We start from the raw sequence: 20,956 nt of genomic DNA on the forward strand, positions 1-20,956 counted from the left end.
ATAGATGATGCTTGAAAACTTGAGGGAGACCATCAAGATCGAACGCTTGAAAGGATCCTAATGCGATTCGACACGCACTTAAATCAGAAACATACTACGGTGAGGACGTGAGGAGAATTGGGTAGCAGCATCCGACTTCCTTTGTTAAGAAGAACTCGGTTTTAATGATTTGCGCATAGCTTTCTTCGATGTGTCGACACAAATAGCTAATAAATAGCTGTATGGGATTGCTCGGATGGTTAGAGGTTTCGTTTTCCTTACTTGAAGTCTAGATTTGAATTGTCATATATGCATTCCGCGTCGGGTCCGATCAAGGGCATTGACATATTTACTTCTTAAGTACCAAGAGTACACGGTGATAGGGGAAAAATTACCAAAAAATTCCTAAACTTATTGCAATTGTGTCAATTCAATCCTAAACTCTTTTTTTTGCGTCAATTCAATCCTAAACATTTTGTATTCATGTCAATTCAATCCATTTAGCCGGCCGATGCTAATGTGGCAAAATTTTAATAATATTTAATATTTTTTTTCTCATTTCCCCCTTCCACCCCCGTGGCCTGTGAGCTATGTCGGGCGAGCATTGCTAGAGCTTGCCTATCGCCGATGGGGGCTTTGCGACCATCACCTAGGCCGGGCGAGGTCATTGTGGCCTCGGGTGAGGCTAGGCTCTCTAGGGTATCATCGGCCTCACCTACGACAAGCGAGGCCATGCCCACCTTCATCACGACCCCGGCAAGGTTGGGCTTGCTGGATTTGGGTGAGCCGGCGGTCGGCGGCGAGAGCTTCACATCCCTACCCGGTGGGTGGCGAGCTCTGGCCATAGCTCGCCGACCACTCGGGGAAGGGGGTAAAATTGAGAAAGAAGAAATAAAAGAAATAAAAAAATATTAAATATTATTAAAATTTTTCCATATCGGCACCTGTCAATCAAATGAATTGTAGTGGCGTAAATATAAAAGGTTTGAGATAGAATTGACAAAAAAAAAAGATTTTCGGATTAAATTGACATAATTATAATATGTTTATGACTTTTTCAATAATTTTTTTTTCAATAATAAGCAAAACTCCCCGTCACTATGACCTTTGAGTTTGCGATTTGTGAAGATGTGAAAATGAATGTTTTTGGCGTTTATCATAGAAATGGAAATTTCGATCATTCAAATTACGGATTTTAGGCACAAATTGCAAACTAGAGATTCTAAAGTTTGAGGATGCAAAGCGAATCAACGAAGAAGTTGAGGAAAAGGCCAATTCAGATTGGAGAGAACAAAATATCGAATTTCGATGAGATTAATTTCCTGAGGTGTTATGTAAATTATTTTAATGAATATGCACATAATCACTCAATCCCTATCTAAGTTTATGATTCATCAACGCCCTCGATGCGCAATTTTTTGCGGTGATCCGCCTTTTTGTTTTGTTCTTTTTGTTCAAAATTGATGTCTTGTCTGAAAAATGGCATTATATTTGTTGAAGTAGCTGCGGGCTTAAAATAAATTAAATAATCCTGAAACTAACCTTATTTCCAAATTGAATTATGAGGCCAGTAGTGGAAACCAAAAACTACATTAGTTTGAATTTTTTTGAGTGCCTTCGTTTACTGAAAAAATGAATAATTTTAAAAATATATTTTTAAAGGCGATCGTTTATGTCGCTTATAGAAAATAATGAATGAGAAATAATTTTAAGCGATATAAACGATTATTTTTAAAAAAATGTTCTTTATTTTTCATGAAATAAAATGTATGGTAAAAGCAAATTCTCTGTGAAAATAGATCCGTTTCTAAAAAAGAGAGTCGTTGAAAAAAATTTTGCATGAATTCGAGTCCAATTGATCGGTTCCGTCCGGTCACGTCACAGCATTTTGAGCTCATTTCGATCTTAGGGATCACGCGTTCGAGTCGGGGATGAACGTCGAAATCTCCTAGCTCGGGAAAGAAATGCACCGTCAATGGGGTTCATGGTGGCAAGTGACGCATTCCAGTAGTTGACTGTTGAGTGCAGACCTGATTTCCACGGCGATTCCCCATCGTGGAGCAGACCTCGATGCGCTCCCCAAGGTCACTCGTCGCCTTCTAAACCTGCGAAAGAGGACGACACATCGCTAGTCGAGTCTCGTCGTTTATTGGCCATCAAATGAACAGCCCGACAAGCATGCTAATAAAGAACGATTGTTGTTCGGGACCCGGACGAAGACGAACAGAGCAGTTGCAAAGAAAGCAAGAATCCTCTCCGCTGACGCAACCCCGATGGGCCCACCCGATTCTTCCGGCGCCTGTTCGCCGGAGGGAGAGCTCCCGCTCCTGGGCGGCGACATCGTGGACGGCGCCGTCGACTACAAGGATCGTCCAGCTCGCAGATCCTGCTCCGGCGGGTGGAGATCTGCGGCCTTCATCATCGGTAAAAGAGTTGAGAAAGCTTTTGTTGCACTGATTCGCATGAAAGGCGTGATTACGCCACGTGGGTGTCGGTAAAGTTCGAGTCTTTTGATGCCGTGTGCTAATTGGCCAGGCGTGGAGGTTGCCGAGCGATTTGCGTATTATGGGATATCGGCGAACCTGATTACCTATTTGACGGGCCCGCTGGGGGAGTCGACGGCGACGGCGGCGGAAAACGTCAACCTGTGGTCGGGGACGGCGTCTCTGTTGCCTCTCCTCGGTGCCTTCGTCGCCGATTCTTACCTGGGACGTTACCGAACCATCATCATTGCTTCTCTCGTCTATATTTTGGTTCGTTCCAATCTTCAATCATTTCTTGTCGTGATCATAGATTTGGAGTTTGTCGAAATTGTTAAGAGTAATTAGGTGAATGTAGCTGAAATATGTTTTGTTCAGATTATAGTGCCATTTACCTTTCTTTTTGGCAGTGATAAGTGCTTCTTGCAATTGAAACGAAAACTTCCCAACAATTTTTGTGAAAAGCAGTTGACTGAATGAAATTATCTTGAATGAACACGAGAGAATACTATTGGAAGAGTGCTTGAAACTCAACAAGCAGGCAGGCCCAATTCATTCTGCCAAGACTATGAACTGCAGAAAAGAAGTACTTTTCCTTTTGTGGGCGAGTGTTGTAAAGAATTGAAAGGAAAGGAAAAGGGGAAGTCACCCAGAAGTTCTTTTTTGACAACTGCGTTAAGGACACAAACTTTACCCAGAAATTGTGGGGAGTTTTGGGTTGTTTTTTGGGAGAGGGGGGGGTGTTGTGTGGTGGGTGGTGGGGTGGTGATAGAGAGAGTTCGGTCCCAGTTGAGCACATTGCTGGAAATCTGCTTGACTTACCGAAAGTAGCCTTGCATTACATGTCTTACTTGCAATCCTTTTCGAGGTGGCTGATGTTTAAAGAAGATTAGGAACCCAAGATTTCTCTAAGTGATGATGGCCCTTTGTAGTTTATGCACACAGGTTTATGCACACAGATACGTGTTTAAATCTTCTTCTTTCATGTTTAAAGGGTAGCAGACTGAGATTGTTGTGAAATTTGTGGCAGGGACTGGCTTTGCTGACTCTATCGGCTGTCCTCACTTCTCTTGGCACATCTGAATGCCAAAACACCACCAGGATAACATCCTGTTCATTCTCTAAACTCCATGCCATCTTGTTTTTCTTCTCTCTCTATATGGTGGCTGCTGGACAAGCTGGCCATAAACCATGTGTTCAAGCTTTCGGGGCAGATCAGTTCGACGAACAAGACCCAGTGGAGAGCAAAGCTAAAAGCTCTTTCTTCAATTGGTGGTATTTTGGCTTATGTGCAGGAGCCACGGTAACATTTGTGGTCATAGTTTACATTCAAGACAACCTCAACTGGAGCCTTGGATTTGGCATTCCCTGTATTATAATGGTGGTCGCTTTGGTCATTTTCTTGATGGGGACGAGGACTTATAGATTCAGCAACCGAAGTAATGGAAGGAGCCCATTCATAAGAATTGGCCATGTTTATGTTGCTGCAGCTAAAAATTGGAGGAAGATTGCTCCATTGTTGCCTAGTGAAGAGGAAGCTTTAGAATTGACTCCAGAGAATTACAAGCAATTCGAGTACTAAATTCATTGATGCCTTTAGTTTTTTTCTCTTTTTATTTTTCTTGCCAGTAGCACAAATTGCAGCGTCTTCTAAGCTCAAGGTTCCTAGCCTTAAATGGCCTCTTGGTGGCAGGTTCAATGCACTTTAAATATTCGTCTTAGAAAGCTCAGCTGACTAGTTATCCCACTAAATTCTGCTTGCCTTTGATACAGCAGTGACTAAACTAGGAACTAATGCTAGATGTTAATATCACTTATTTCTTTTTCATTACTTGTATTAGCTCGAGGTCACTTCATGCCTACATATTCCAGACTCAATTTGATCTCTCTATCTTGCAGGTTTCTAAACAAAGCTTTGATTATAGCAGATGACTCAAAAGAAAACCAAACTAGTGCTGACGATGTTGAGGAAGCAAAGTCCATACTACGGCTTGTTCCAATATGGCTGACAAGTCTGGTATTTGCCATTGTCTATGCACAAACCTCAACCTTCTTTACGAAGCAAGGAGCCACAATGGACAGAACCATCTTCCCAGGCTTCGAAATACCAGCTGCATCACTCCAAGTATTTACAGGACTCGCCATTGTCATCACTATCCCGATATATGATCGGGTTTTTGTCCCTATAGCGAGAAGTTTAACCAACAAACCCTCTGGAATCACGATGCTGCAGAGAATAGGGGCCGGGATGTTCCTCTCGATTCTTGGTATGGTCACTGCAGCCCTAGTTGAAACGAAAAGACTGGAAATTGCCCGAGAATACGGGCTGGTGGATATACCAAATGCCACGATTCCGATGAGCGTGTGGTGGTTGGTTCCCCAATACGTGCTTTTCGGGCTCGCTGAAGCTTTGACCATGGTTGGTCTGCAGGAGTTCTTCTATGATCAGGTCCCCTCTGAATTAAGGAGCGTTGGAATGTCGCTTTACCTTAGTGTTATTGGTGTAGGGAGCATTCTAAGCAGCATCCTTATCTCAATCATCGAAGCAGTGACTGGTAGTGACGGTTGGTTTTCGAATAATCTTAACAAGGCGCATCTCAATTACTTCTATTGGCTGCTTGCCGGGATTGGTGTAGTTGGATTAGCCTTATTTTTCTGTTGCGCAATGACATACATATATCGGCGGAGGGCAACCTGATGATCGGCATACAATGATTGAAAATAGTACTAGAATGAACAGAATGCTTTTCTCCTCTTTCCTCTTTTCCTCTCGAATTAGCTGTCGCCTCAGTGTACTTTTAATCGGACATTATTTTCTTCAGGGCATGAGTTGGTGCAATCCTGGAGAGAAGTTACACGAATATGTAAGTTGATTTGTATTTGTAAGTCAATGATTCCCTAGTAGTCCATGAAAGTGGCTTCCTGGCTTGAGTTTCCGGAAAGTTGTATTAGTTAGCAGAAAATTGAGCTGGTTTGCCCGAGAACATGAGCCAAATACATGTCAACTGCTGCATCATGCCGGCTTGCGCAGGGCCTGCTCAATTTAGGGCCGATATCAGGCGGTTTGTCCAAGCTATAGGACTGAATTCGAAGGGACCTCATGGTAAGTATTTTGTGAAGATCTTTCTGCTAGCGAATTGGAGTTGTGAAGTCTGCAGAAAAGCTGTCACTGGTGCTGTGCATTTGTCTCTTGCAAACTACACAGCCCAGTTCAGCATTCCTGACCCTCTAATTCGTTCTAATCTAATCTAATTCAATGATTTGAGAATTAGATGTGAGCACTGAGCATCATTGGGTTTCCTAGGAAACAACAAACACAAATGTCCATCATCATTCAATCCGATTCCTCTCACTATTCTCTTCCATTGAAACGAACACCCTTCTGAATTTCTCCTTGAAATAAAGAGTGAACATTTCAGATTTTAGACGTTGGAAGAAGAAGAAGAAGACGACATTTTAGAGACGTCAAAAGGTTGCCACTTTCCACATAATTTGTCTTTTTTCGAGAGATTTTTTTGAGTGTTCCATATGACTCAATTGACAGGCCATCGTCGTGTTAGAGCACGCAAGCTTTCCGGATGACGCAAGCGAACGACGACGCCCCAAATTGTCCGAACACGTTCTCAAGAACAAACGAACGTGAACCATTGGAAAGTCCTTGACTTTATCTATTGTGAGTCCTCGGCTGCTGTAGCTGGACGATGGGAACCACACCCACCTTCTTCGCCGCCCACTCTGATGATGCCGAGACTCCCCTGCTCCGAGACGCCGTCGACGGCGCCGTCGACTACAGAGGCCGTCCCGTCGCGAGATCCGCCTCCGGCGGGTGGAGATCCGCCGGTTTCATCATCGGTAACTCGGCTTTTTTGTCGCCGTACCCTTCTTCCAGCGACGAACGACGAGTGTTTGATGATTGTACGCTGATCGAGGTTGCTATTTTTTGTGTTTCGTTCAGGGGTGGAAGTGGGGGAGAGGGTCGCGTACTACGGGATCTGTTCGAACCTGATAAATTACTTGACGGGGCCGCTCGGTCAGTCCACGGCCGCGGCGGCGGCGAACGTGAACGCGTGGTCGGGCACGGCGTCGCTCTCGCCTCTAGTTGGGGCTTTCGTCGCCGACTCGTTCCTCGGCCGCTACAGGACCATCGTCGGTGCTTCTCTCCTCTACATCTTGGTTAGTTTCTCTCTCTTATAGATGGATTCGATTGCTATTGATGTCTAGTGTAAACAATTAGACAACAAATCAATCAAAGAAGGCGTCTTTGATTAGAAACTGGTAAAAGATCTTCCCAGTAGTTTTCCTGCATCATCTACGTATGGACACTTGTTGGATTTGTTCTGAACACACAGAAAATAACAAATGGATTGTACTGGTTTTACTTGACCTACTCTCTCTACTAAAGCTCAGCTCTTTTGAGTGATTGACTTCTAAAATTGAGTGAAAAATATTGCATAGACTCTGTCCATGGAGACTAACCTGATCGTATCTATTGAATGTGTATGCGCCACACTGGTAACCATAGGATGAATGGCTACAATGACCTTGGTCTATAATAACTTATGCAAAGTTGAGTAACCTATTTGCGTTACAGTGGTTGAGCGAGTGGAATTTCTTATTTTTCTCTCCGTGGGCTACATATGTCACTACGATAGCTACGTGACCAGAAGTATATGAAGTTCATTTAGCAGTCTTTTGTGATTGCTCTCGGTTTCTACAAACTGTTCATTTAGCAGTCTTGTTCTGTATTTCTTAATTTAAAGATACTTGGAATAGGGGTCAACTTCAACGGACTTCTGTCTGTAAAGCTCTGATATGGCCATAACATACTGCAGTTTACAAAGCATCATCAATTCACTCCATATATATTTGGGAGAATGACAATGTTTTCTCGGTTCCACAAATGATGCAGGGGCTAGGCTTGTTGACTCTCTCAGCCATGATTCCGTCTTCCGGTACAACTGATTGCCAAAGCAATGGCACGATTCAAACCTCTTCTTGCTTTCCCCCTCTCCACCAAGTGGTGTTGTTCTTCTTTTCTCTGTATCTGGTAGCATTTGCACAAGGAGGCCACAAGCCCTGTGTACAGGCATTTGGTGCTGATCAGTTCGATGGGCAAAATCCAGAGGAGTGCAAAGCCAAAAGCTCATTCTTCAATTGGTGGTACTTTTGCATGTGTGGGGGAATGTTAGTAACGCTTCTCATCCTGAACTACATACAGGACAACCTTAACTGGGGTCTGGGATTTGGAATACCTTGCGCTTATATGGCAGCCGCTTTAGTTCTTTTCCTGCTCGGTACCAAAACATATCGCTATAGCTTCAAAAATGATGAGAGAAGCCCATTTTTGAGGATCGGTTCTGTGTTTGCTACAGCAGCTAGGAACTGGAAAACCACCACAATGGCATTAGTTGCCGAAGAAGAATCTCGTGGAACCTTGCCTTATGAAGGATCTGGCCAATTCAAGTAAGAGGGCGATTTTTGAAATACTATGAAGCAATTTACTAAACTGGGATTTCCAGCGGTATCTCCAAAAAGTTTGGTGTTTACTAGACCCTCATTTCTTTTGGTTATATGGCACACTGTTAACATAAGGATATAGGGCTGTGGTAATGGAGTCTATGTCATAGAGTACTATGTGTTTTAGCATTTGTTAATCAGAATCATTTTCTACTCCTTAACATCAAATGCTGATTTTTTTCACCGTTACTATTAAATTATCTCACATTGATTGACCATGGGTTGTTTGGTTCTCTATGTGGTCGCCCTCAACCTAATAGTTGAAACTTTTGGTTGGACCTTCCAACACTTAGAATTATTTTGACTTGAATGACTACTCATGACAGTCATTTGATCTGTTCTTATACTTTTCACGCATTCATCTCACAAAGGATGTCCACAGGAGATTGTGCGACTTAAGAGTCACGTTCGCTTCGTGTACTGTATAGGGGGTACCATGTTTGTGCCTCTTCTCATTAAAAGTACTCTGTATAAAGAACCACAGTGATGGCTAATGGTGACCACGACAGGATGAATGCATGCAATTTCCAAGATACTTGATCTTAGCTGAATGCCATCTAGCTGTCATTTAAGTGTCTGGATTTGTGGCGGATTCTAGATCAGCTGATTGATAACTAGGAAAAGAACATTGATCACCGTTTTGTCGGGAAATGCAGTTTAGTCCGTCAATGAGATATTTTCCCTTTACATGCAAACTATTGTATGGACACTTTTCATGGTCATTTATAGTGCAAGGACTTTAATTACGAAATCCACACCCACCTCAGTGTAAGATGACAGACTTCCTCTGCTTGTGATTTCCATCTACTAACTTCTTGCCCAAGATATTACCTTGATAATATTACATCGTTGAACTTAAACAGGTTCCACTAACATCTCAATATGGATAATCTCTGTGGCAGGTTCCTCAATAAGGCCTTGCTATCGTCGGACGGTTCAAAGGGCGACGGCAAGGTTTGCACCTTTGGTGAGGTGGAAGAAGCGAAGTCAGTATTAAGACTCACTCCAATATGGGCGACAAGCTTGGTTTATGCCGTAGTATTTGCTCAGTCCTCTACTTTTTTTACCAAGCAAGGAGTAACTATGGACCGATCCATCACACCTGGATTCGACGTTCCACCCGCGTCACTACAGTCCTTCATCAGTCTTTCAGTCGTCCTGTTTATTCCCATCTACGACCGCGTGTTCGTTCCTCTAGTGAGAGGTTTTACTCAAAGACCCTCTGGCATCACGATGCTCCAAAGGATAGGGACTGGGATGTTCTTATCTGCTGTTTCTATGGTGGTCGCCGCACTAGTCGAGATGAAAAGACTCGAAACTGCTCGAGAACACGGACTGGTCGATAAGCCTAACGCGACTGTTCCAATGAGCGTGTGGTGGCTGATTCCTCAGTATGTCTTGTTTGGGATCTCGGACGTGTTCACAATGGTGGGTTTGCAAGAGTTCTTCTATGATCAGGTTCCAAGTGAGTTGAGAAGCGTGGGCCTTTCCTTGTATCTCAGTATTTTCGGTGTCGGCAACTTTCTCAGCAGCTTTCTCGTGTCTGCCATAGCGGAGGCGACCGGAGGCAACGGGAGAGAGAGCTGGTTTGCCAATAACCTCAACAGAGCTCATCTAGATAACTTTTATTGGCTCCTAGCCGGGCTAAGTGCATTGGAACTGGTCGTCTATCTGTATTTTGCTAAATCTTATATCTACAACAGGTCAAGTACAACATAAGATGCTCTGCTTTCACAGCTGTAATATCAAAGCCAGTTTGATAATGTACCATCATTTGGGGATACTTCTGTGAACTGCTGTAAAAAATTTGCATGGTGTTGAAAACTTAGTACCAGAGAGATGTGAATTACTCTCAGGTGTCATAGATTAGAAATTACAGTTTGAAAAAGATTTTATGTGATGGCAATTGTCGGTGCTAGTTCATGATTTGGTTCCTGGATTTGCTGAATTCGCCGAGAGGCTTATAAGTTAGCAGAGAATTGGTTTTGGCCCTCACGAGTAACATAACTATTAGCCCCCCCGACGTGCTCTGTCCATAAGCTCTCCAATGAGCCAAACCAGTGGAATCGCTGATGCCGCGGATTTCACCACCCATCTCCTCAACTCCCCTGGTGGGTGCCTTTCGTTTCTTCCCGCGAAAACCCTTTTGCCGTGACGATAATGTGGCATCTTCCCGGGAGATTAATGATTTTTCGCGGAATCTTATGCCAAGAATTTGGCCACTGATTATGAGGATATTGTCACAAAGTCAGACCTATACCGGACTTCATATATACCTCTGTCAACTCTCTTCGATCTTCTTTACCAGCGCCTGTCTCGCTTCATCTTAATTGTCAAAGGAAAACGGGCACCAGACAAAAAGACACGCACAGTTCCGGGATGAACATTGAAGGACAGAAAGAACCAACACGCACCAGACAAAAAGACACGCACAGTTCCTGGATGAACATTGAAGAATAGAAAGAACCAATGAAAATGTCGTTATTTAAGAAAACAACCGCTATAATCATAAAATAAGATCGTAGTTGGAACGTGGCCCCCAAAATCCACCTAAAGATACGAAGGTGTTGCTGACTGCTGACAGCCTCTCGGGGCCCACATATTCGCTGTCGCCTGCAACAACTATATTTGCTTAGCTAAGCTAAAATCTTACTCAGTTCTTGTTAAACACGTTCAAAAGTGGGTCGATAATCTTTTTAGATTTGAAGTTCACAGCTAGGCGTCATCTTCAACGTTAGGACCATATTGGTTGAGGCTGGCCATCAGTTGGTCGAGGTCGAATCCTATACTGAAAAAATATTTAAAATATATTAAATTAATACTTCTATCTAACAACTTAAACTTCTAAAACCACAAAATTTCACATTTGTGATGCACATGAATTGACATAGGATTCTAGACGTATATGATAGTATAGTCGAGCCGGAAGCTCGCGGCACGTAAAAAGAAAGAAATATAGAGACAAAAGCAATGGGAGTGATAGTGATGATCGAAGAAACTAATCACGGTTTTTTTTTTTTTAATCCCGAAAGTGTTGATGATGAGTTTCGCAACATGGCACATTTTTAGAATATCATTATTGGGTGAAGAGAAAAATCCCGTGTTTTCTTATTCGGAATGGGATGTTATTATTAATTGTCCTCCAAGTCAGAGCTTTTCGATAGGCAAGAGGTTATCGTGCACTGCGATCGCAAACGATATAAGATGAAGGACAGGAAAGTAATTCTATTTGTTTTGGTTACTAATCGAGACTTAAAACTAAATTAAATTTTTTTAGAAGTCCCAAAAGCGAATTACAAATTTAAATCAAAATGGTGTCTAAATATAACCTATTGGTTTATTATGCAGATGGATTGTGATAATGAGTCACGATGTGTCTACAGGCTGTCTTCAGCAAATGCCCTATTATCTACACAAGTTGGCGCCGTGCACCAAATCTCATGACAGTTATTATTGTAATAATGAAAATATTTAGCATTTGGACATTTTTGTTGTTGGTCTAATAGCATTCGGACATTACTTTTGGGAAAATAGTATTCTAACAATCCAATATCCTCCTCTCATTTTACTCGTCAAGACAATCACTATGCACGTTTTCAAGGCTATTTGAGGACGAGAAATCGACACTTTCATTCAAATAATAAGAAACGCATCAATGAACTTGATGATTCTATGAGCTAAATACTTAGTGTTGGAACTACCGTTGCCCGTTTTAGAAGCTTTAGAAATTTAAACGCATATGAATACGTAATTTACAATTTGGATCCGATATATTTTCCGCTTGAAATAACCCAACCACATATAATCTTGCAGATGAAAATGGAACTTCTTTTATCATCATAGTCATGAACTTTTACAGCTTAAGTATATGTTTAAGTGGGTATTTTCCTTTTAACTCTCGTAACTTTGAACAAGCATTGACTTTTCTTATTTCGATTTTGATTTGGTTATAGCCACATTCTAATCGCAATTTCCAACATTTGAAGGGAAAATCATTCTCATGATCACTAAGGGGTATTAACGAAATACTCACAAATTTCATCAAGAATAGCTGTTTACAACTTCTTCTTCTACTTTTTTGGTGAAATCAAAGTAGAGGAGAGAGAAATCGTTTCGATTGAAAGACGTAAATGTGCCACAAGGGTTGATGAAATCAACATGGACTCCATACTATAAAAAGCGAATATAAGGTGGAGTGGAATGAAATGATTGACTTGAGTCGCTGGAAAAAGTGACAAGGAGAGAGTGACAGGAATGCTATGGGCCCCACAGAAAAGGAGAGGGGGGGCCAAAAGCAGGTCCAAATTAGAAAAATATGGGAGTGGGGCCCAAAAAGTAAAAGAAGTCGATAATCTGAGTTGGCTCACCTCCTCCCAACAGACTGTCCCTTTCCCGAGAAATCCCGCGCTCACCAACTCCGAGTTACAAATACGAACACCTCCCTCTATTCCTCTTCATCTTCATCTTCATCTTCAGCCCCTTTCCGCTTCATAAACCAAGACAAAATTCTCTCTCTCTCTCTCTCAAGTTCGACGCTCATGGCTGAGGACCCTCAGAACACACCTCCCGCTTCAGAAACGCCGGCCCCGGCGGAGGAAGTTGTGGTGGGGGTGGTTCCGTACGTGCCGCAAGCAGCCGAAACACCCGCCGCCGGAAAAGAGCCGCCGCCTTCGGAAGCCGCCGGAGAGGACGGGCATAAGGTCCCGGAGGGGGAGTTGGAAGAGAAAATCGTGAAGGCCTCCAGGTTCGCTTCCTTCAAGGAAGAGACCAACGTGGTCGGGGAGCTCCCGGAGGCCCAAAAGAAGGCCCTTGACGAGCTCAAACGCCTCGTCCGGGAGGCTCTGAACAAGCGCGAGTTCACCACTCAACCATCACAACCGCCTCCTAAGGAAGAAGAGAAGAAGGAAGACAAAGAGGCGGTGAAAACGTCCGCCGATGGGCCTTCGAGGCCTGAAGCCGAGGCAGCCACGGAAGTGCCGCCACCCGTGCCAGTGGAGGAGGCGGAGGCGGTGGTGATCATCCAGGAGGTGGTGGAGAATGTGACTGCGGTCGAAGAGGATGGCGCCAAGACACTCGAGGCCATCAAGGAGACGATAGTCGAGGTGTCCATAACTGCCTCCGCCGGAAAAACAGAGGAGGCGGCGGCTCCGGCTCCGGCTGCGGCCATAGAAAGCAAGAAAGAAGCTGAACCCATGGCAGAGCTAGAGGAGGTGTTCATCTGGGGAGTCCCGCTCCTCGGCGACGACGAGAGAAGTGACGTCATCCTCCTAAAGTTCCTGAGAGCCAGGGACTTCAAAGTGAAGGAGTCCTTCGACATGATCAAGAGCACAGTCAGGTGGCGCAGGGAGTTTGGCGTCGACGGCTTGCTCGAGGAGGACCTCGGCACGGACTACAACAAGGCGGTGTTCATGCGCGGGCTTGACCGGGAGGGCCACCCGGTGTGCTACAACGTGTACGGCGAGTTTCAGGACAGGGAGCTGCATCAGAAAGCTTTCGGAGGCGAAGAGAAGAGGAAGAAGTTCCTCAAGTGGAGGATCCAGTTCCTGGAGAGAAGCATCAGGAAGCTCGACATGAGCCCCGGTGGCATCTCGACGGTAGTTCAGGTGATTGACCTGAAGAACTCGCCAGGGCTTCTCAGGAGGGAGCTGAGGAAGTCCACTGGCCAGGCTCTCCAGATTCTTCAGGACAACTACCCTGAGTTTGTAGCCAAACAGGTAAGACATGGTATTATACGTCAACCTCCCATAACTGTTTTGTCTTCAGAATGCGAGACATACCATAACTTTGTCTTATAACACAATGAAGGATGCATAATGTAGGTTCGTTTTCCTAGCTATTTCCCTAACTGATTAACATGTTCTCGGGGACGAAATCATGTACACGAACTTCGATGCGCCGACTATGTCAGCTCGAAAACCTCCAACAGAGTCTGACGACTCTGTCTTATATTGAGTGAAGGTGTTCATCAATGTTCCATGGTGGTACCTGGCCTACAACAGGATTATCAGTCCTTTCTTGACGCAGAGGACCAAGAGCAAGTTTGTGTTTGCAAGCCCATCAAGAACTGCCGAGACACTCCTCAAGTGATTCCCTTGTTCTGGTTTCTCTTTCATTTTCTCGATCATCACTTGCTGTTTGGTCAATGTGGGCCTCTGAAACACCTTCATAACGATCTGTCAGAAGAATTTCTCAGTCTGATTCTTGATGATGAAACCAGATACATAGCGCCCGAACATTTGCCGGCGCAATATGGCGGGCTAAGCACGGAGGAAGAGCAGGAGTTCACGGCTGCTGAACCAGCTACAGAGGTCGCAATCAAGCCGGCAACCAAGCACATTGTCGAATTCCCCGTTGCCGAGGTAGGCTATTCTTCACGTCAATTACAAACTTCGTCAACATTTGTATTTATTTCTTCTTCTAAACAACCTAGAAATGATCTCAACCTTGGTTGGTCAGACGTGATGTGCTCTATTCTTGTGTTGTCAACTGTTTTGTGAAATGAAAAATACGGTGTAATGTGCAGACATGCCTTGTGGTCTGGGAGGCTAAAGTGGTGGGGTGTGACGCGAGCTACGGGGCCGAGTTCGTTCCGAGTGCCGAGGGTTCCTACACCGTGATCGTGCAGAAGACTAGGAAGATAACTCCGGCCGACGAGCCCGTCATCTGTGGCCGCTTCAAGGCCGGGGAACCGGGCAAAGTGGTGCTCACGATTGACAATCAGTCCTCCAAGAGGAAGACGCTCCTTTACAGGTCCAAGACTAAGGCCTGCTCGGAAGACCAATGCCCTTGTTGATCAGTAACTTGGATTGCTTTTAGCAATGCGTTTTTTTTTTTTTTTTTTTGAGTCAGGCTTTTCTCTATCTCTCCATCGTTTTTCATTTTTGAAATATTTCAATTGTATTTGCCGATTTAAATATGTTCTATTTTTGTTCTGTCTGAATTCAGGAAAGGGAAATACTTTCTTATCGATATGAGTATAATCTCAATCGTAGATTCACATATCATCATCGCATGTTTTGCATAAAAGCACTCATTGATTGAGAGATTGTCTTGTCAAAAATACCTGACAGTACTATAAAACTGTCGGACTGTTGTTAAATCCAATTGATTATTGTGAGGACTTCTTTACACTTCTTATTATTGAATTTTTTCGGAATGGTTTGAACCTGTATAAACTAAACTCTGCATGCCTTTCTCTTTAACTTTATCAGCTGATAAAGCCTCTTCACTTCGCTCCTTTTCAGCTGCCTCGCTTTCTTTTGCCCTCTGCATTTGCATTATGAGGGGTGGGGACATTCTCAAGCAATCATTCCATAATCCCCGGTTCACATGACTCGTCGGATCATGCGAGTTCTCACTCTCCACGTAAAACTATCGCTTAATTTATTTTGGGAAAAATAAATAATTTTAAAAATTATTTTTTAAAAATTAATTATCTATATAGTTTAAAACTCCAAATTGACTAATTTTTTTTATCACAAAAAACCTTAAACTGGTATACCCGTGACAAACTTATCACCCGTTAAATTACTGAGTTAGATAGCTCATGATCGTAGACGAGTGTACCGATTTGAGAATTTTTACTCTTCGTTTATCACTTGTGTGCTAGTTTGGGATTTTTGTGGTATTAAGTAATTTAACGGAAACTAAGATATGTTCTATTTGTCACAAGTGTACCAGTTTAAAATTTTTTATGATAAACATATCTATTTGTGATAAATTTATCAAAAGTGTACCACTTTAAGATTTTTCGTGGTGACCCTTTGAAATAATTAGCCAATGATTTCTTTTGGCATTATCGATAATAATAATATGTCTAACATTTTGTGAGTAATGAAAATAGTTTTCTTTCATTCATTTTTGTATGTAATATAAGCGGTCATTTTTTAAAAAAATATTTTTCAAATAATTTATTTCCTGCCAAACAAATGCATCCTACATGTCTGATGTTAAAAGATCTACTACGTTGGTGCATTTTGAGAGCTGACGAGATAAGCTTTGGGTGATGGATAATTACATTGTTGAGAATTTTTATGAACTCATATAAGGAAAGAGCAGACCAATCCCATTCTATTTGGCCCTATAGATTGAGAGAGTATGAGTTTTGATGGTCGATGATTTTAAGAAGATAGCAATTTATGAACATTTAAGGAAACCTACTGACTATAATTTGGTGTTAAACTTTATGTATTATTGCCAATTCAATCATAAACATTTCAATTGGACAAAGTTAGACCTAGAAAAAGCTTTGCTAGGATTTCCTCCACCTTTCCTCTTCCCTTGGAAAAATAGCTGCCAATCTGCCTTCGAGGGAGAGAGGTAGGGACCTCCCTCTCTCTCTCTCTCTCTCTCTCTCTCTCTCTCTCTCTCTCTCTCCTTGGCCTCTTTGAAGCTTTCATTTTGTTTATGTGAATAAATTTATGCAACTAATCTTGAGTGAAAGTGAAGATTAATTTGGTCATCCATCCAGTCGATAGCCGCCAATGAGGATATTCATGACGTTGCTCCACAACATCTCCAAGATTAAGTTGATATTCTCTCCCGATTTAGACTTAGGTCAAGTTTTGGGAATTTTACTCTCCCAAACTAGATTTAAATATAGATCTAGGAGTTTTCCATAAGTATTATATCTGTTCTTTCAACATATTCATGTTGGTGTCTGCACGACAATGTTGATGAGGAAGTCGAACTTAGACGTGCACCACAAGCCGTTGTAAATGGAGAGAGAGATATCAGCATGTGCTTATCACTAATTCTAGTGATCGATCGCCTAAGTTTTACAGTGATAGATTTATTTTGGGGGGAGGAGAGTGTGTTTTTAACTACAAATTATGCTTTATTATTTACTTTCTAGCTTTTGATTTGTTCGGAAGTTGTTTGGAATTTGGTAAAATTGGAAGATCTAATTCTCAAACTGTTATTATGATATGAATGTCATCTTTGTTTTGACAAAAAAAAAAATGGACAAATTTAGTCCTAAACTTTTTGCATTTATACCAATTATGTCCATCCGATCAATTTTGATAGAAAATCACCGACATGGACGCCGGTCGTTCTATGTAGAGTCATCAATATGGGTGTTTGACCCACTTTTTAACCCACTTTTATTCAATTGGGTCACATATGTGTTAGTAGATAAAAATGAGTTTAGACTTATAAAGCCTATTCAAATATGGATTTTAACTCAACTCATTTTCGACCTATTTTTCGCCATGGTTGCACCTTCCCTAACATCACTTGTAAATGGGCCTCAATCATATTAATTTATATTTTTATTTTTTAAAAGTTTTTCTTTAAGTAAAAGAAAAAAATTAAAAAAAGTAAAAACTATTTTGGAACGCCGCTACCGCCATCACCCGGGACCAACGCCGCTACCGATTGCTAACCGGAGACGTGATGGAAATTTTAGCTACGAGAACAAAATCACTTGGACTATGCATATATGAGTTCAAATCGTGATGGAATTTTTAGTTAAGAGAACAAAATGAAAAAAATCCAAGGTGGAAAAGTTGATATTGCACACAGCATATATGTGTGCCAAATTCGATCCGAGCTCATCTTTGTCCAATCGGGCTGTTATTGGCACGACAATATTTATTCCCGCCTTACGAAATTAAATTTTCCTCGTGAGAATTAACTCACCGGCGAAGTGGGGACTGCCATGCTCCCCTTCAATAGAGTAATTGGAAACGAGTTTTCCTTTTCCTATGAGAATCAGTCGGAGGAAATATGTTGACTCGTGTCGATGCAAACTTGTTCCGGATGCATTCGCCAATCGGGGGTGGCAGTGGGAGGGCAGAGGTGGCGAGGAGTGGGGGGCGATGGTAGGCGGTGGCAGGGGGCAATGGCAAGTGGCTGGTAGCTGTGAACGGCAGCGGGCAGAAGTGGCGGACAACGGGTGATAATAAAAAAGATATTTTTATACAAAAAAAAATCTTTTTTAGAAAATTTTAAAAAAAAATCAATTGCATGAAAATGTTTTAGCAATATTTTTTTTCTTAATAAATTATAAGAAACAAATATTTCATAGTTTGGTTTTTTTTTTGTCACATCATTATTTGGTTAAATATAGAAGTTTTCAAGTAATACAAGTTGGGTCGGGTCAACTATATATCATTAAATTAAATCTTGTATGAAAATAAATCAAAACGCGTTAAATGGGTCGAACAATATTCGATCCGGCCCAAACCCGACCCGACCCATCCATTTGATACCTTTAGTCCTATGTGGCAAGACATCATTGATGTGAATAAATTTTATAATTTTTAAATAAATTTTTTTAATTTTGTATTTCTTGTCTTCTTTTTTTTTTTTCCTTGTTTTTTTCATTGTTGCTTGTGAAGGTCGCGGCTCTCGCCTAGACCATCGCAATATCCAGCGAGGCCAACCGTCACCCAAGCGAGTGTTAGCGGTCCGCCCTAGGAACTAATCAACGTTGATGTTCTAACATTAGTTGTGGATTAGGTTGTGTCGAAAAACGACATTCACTATACTTAGGTAGTCATAATGTGTTGCTAGAGACCGCTTTTGGGCACTTTGCTAATGTCTAGTGAACCTATAGGGTTGCACACAATAGCGAACCGAGTTTATATTTTTCTCGTGCCTTGATCTACTTAAGAAGTAGATTTTAATTTATTCTCTTATTCTAAATATCTACGCGATCGTGCGTGTTATGAGATAACAAGAAACGCACGATTGGAGATAGACGGTTTGGCGGGCCCGAGCCACCCGACCCCACTTCTTTTATTGCGCGTAAATATTGACACGTATATAAAGACGTGGAAAAACCCTAGAGAGGTGGATGAGAATAAAAACGCAAAGAGCCATTCTCTATTGTGAGATCTTTGAGAGAGTCTCGAAGATTAAAAAGGCAATCAAAGAGGAGAAGTTCCAAGATCCGTAAGCTAGCACTTGGATCGTTGGAGACTTCAATTCACGTGTGTGGATACCGGTAGAGGCGCAACACTTAGGGCGTTAATCTAGACACAACGGTTCGTCAATTTAACTTCGATTCGCAAAAGGTACGCCTTGAACTTCGATTGATTTCAATATACGCATGGATCCTGTCTAGGGTTTTGATTTAGACTTATATTCTGCTGCGTTTTGACAATCCCGAAACCCTATCAGCGAGGACTTTCAGTTTATTTTCAACCCCCCCGTGACAAATACTTTCATGAATTTTTCAAAGCTTTAACAAAGAAACGCAACGTGAGAACAAAACGACATGTACCATTTCGCCGATCACAAACTTCCATCCTTGGAAAGTTAATTGGGACAACTAAAAGTGCAAAATCGAGAAAGCACGCAATTATAAAATTTCGTGCTTCTGATTTGAGATCAAGTTAAAAGTGTTCTAATGTGCTGGAAACTGACTTAGAAAACAAATTTACAAAATGCGAAGGCGAATTCTGGATTCAATACGAAATTGGCTAAGTACATGGTACATTTTGATGTACCCTTTGACACAATTAAGACATAGTTACTTCATAGAATCAACTCGGAATTCGAATTTAGCTCACCAAATACTTCCGACTAGTAACTACACCTACATCACAGGCGATTATGTACCTATTTGGAGGAACCTGCGTCATCGAACGAGATATACTTGACCTGTTACAGTCATCAATAGTATTCTTCTTGACAAATTTTTCACCTCGCAATGTCTTAACTTTGCAGCAATCACAGCAAAAAATTGAGCGCAGTGAAAGAAAATGCAATTGTTCATTCAAGTTTTATATAAGAGATAAGTGCACTGGAAAACTCAAAATTTGTCGCAAAAATGCAATTGAGTCTTGAAACTTTTAAAAGTGTAATTTAATCCTAAATCTTGTCACAAAAAATATAATTAAGTTCTAGAACTTTCGAAAAGTGCAACCAAGTCTTAGAACTTGTCGAGTTGATGCAATCGGATCTTAAAACTTATTAGCATTTTTCGTTTGTCGGCCCACAAGTCCCAGGTTAAGGTGGATCCGGACATATGAAATGACTTGATTGCACTTCTTGAAAGTTTAATTTATTAGCATTTTTTGTTTGTTAAGTTAGATGGAGTTAATAAAATGATTTGATTGCATATTTTGAAAGTTTTACAATTTGATTGTGCTTCTTGAAAGTTTTAGAACTCAATTACATTATCGTGACAAGTTTTAGGACTTCAAATATACTTATCCTCTTATCTCTTTTATGCGAAGAGAAGGAGTTGGTGGGAGGAAAGCAAAAGGTCAGGCTAGGGATGATGTCAACATATGCTTTCTTCCTCGTTGGTCCCAACCAGAGGCGTCGCCAACATGAATTGTCGCCAAGGACGAACGAGGTTCGCGACAAGGGAGAGGAAGCCAAGTTTGGTGGCTAATCATACTCTCCACCAACCCATTTAACTGAAAAAAAGATTAGATTGGGACGACGCCTGCTCTGTTTTTGCAGGATGGACGTGCAGCGTCCCCTTTAATCGCGCATGCTAGCACCTAATGATGTTGGTATGTGTAGAGTTGCGAAGAAGAAAGCTAATTTTCCTTTCTTTTTTTTAATGTGGAAACCAGAAGAGGACCACTGAATTCGTGCGTAGAGCCGCCTCGCCGCCCCGCCGCAGCCGTTTAACGTTCGGTTGTCTTCCTGAACGAGTGAAGCAGAGATAACCTTAATGTTGTCACTGCATAGCGTTCGTCCATCATCGTTCTATCTTAAAAAAGAAAGAGAACATTCAAAGGCCATGCCAAATTGCCAACTTATGAAGCGCTTTGGAGACGATTTCGATCCCCGTTGAGCTGCACCAGACTACTCTTCTTCCCCTATTACAATTCAAAAGGGTCGGAGTAACTCGCGATGTGACCGACCAACGAATCGAGAAGCATACCCACACGGTCAACTAGAAACGAGATTCACAACACGCTATCCTTTAAATAACTACGCCGCATCATTATCGTGACGCCGGTGCATCCGTCATGTAAAATACTATACCACATAAATTACTTTCCCCGTCCTTC

The 20,956-nt window shown here is 42.1% G+C and overlaps 3 protein-coding genes across 3 annotated transcripts; all 3 read left to right on the forward strand.

Annotated features, from left to right (window-relative positions):
• Positions 1-1,994: 1,994 nt before the first annotated feature.
• On the forward strand, positions 1,995-5,386 carry LOC115737329 (protein NRT1/ PTR FAMILY 5.10-like). Its single transcript, XM_030669400.2, has 4 exons — positions 1,995-2,403; positions 2,515-2,732; positions 3,490-4,034; positions 4,359-5,386. The coding sequence occupies exons 1-4, from the start codon at positions 2,253-2,255 to the stop codon at positions 5,155-5,157; spliced, it is 1,713 nt and encodes a 570-aa protein (XP_030525260.2). The 5' UTR covers positions 1,995-2,252; the 3' UTR covers positions 5,158-5,386.
• Positions 5,387-5,948: 562 nt separating this feature from the next.
• Positions 5,949-9,880, forward strand: LOC125313659 (protein NRT1/ PTR FAMILY 5.10-like). The gene is made up of 4 exons (XM_048273467.1): positions 5,949-6,311; positions 6,415-6,632; positions 7,369-7,922; positions 8,879-9,880. Exons 1-4 carry the CDS (start codon positions 6,161-6,163, stop codon positions 9,693-9,695), a joined length of 1,740 nt encoding a protein of 579 aa, XP_048129424.1. The 5' UTR covers positions 5,949-6,160; the 3' UTR covers positions 9,696-9,880.
• Positions 9,881-12,426: 2,546 nt separating this feature from the next.
• LOC115741133 (patellin-3-like) lies at positions 12,427-14,877 on the forward strand. Its single transcript, XM_030674909.2, has 4 exons — positions 12,427-13,690; positions 13,935-14,059; positions 14,194-14,335; positions 14,500-14,877. The coding sequence occupies exons 1-4, from the start codon at positions 12,515-12,517 to the stop codon at positions 14,767-14,769; spliced, it is 1,713 nt and encodes a 570-aa protein (XP_030530769.1). The 5' UTR covers positions 12,427-12,514; the 3' UTR covers positions 14,770-14,877.
• Positions 14,878-20,956: the final 6,079 nt, after the last annotated feature.

This window comes from Rhodamnia argentea, chromosome 2 (genome assembly GCF_020921035.1).
Source record: "Rhodamnia argentea isolate NSW1041297 chromosome 2, ASM2092103v1, whole genome shotgun sequence".
Taxonomy (NCBI): Eukaryota; Viridiplantae; Streptophyta; class Magnoliopsida; order Myrtales; family Myrtaceae; genus Rhodamnia; species Rhodamnia argentea.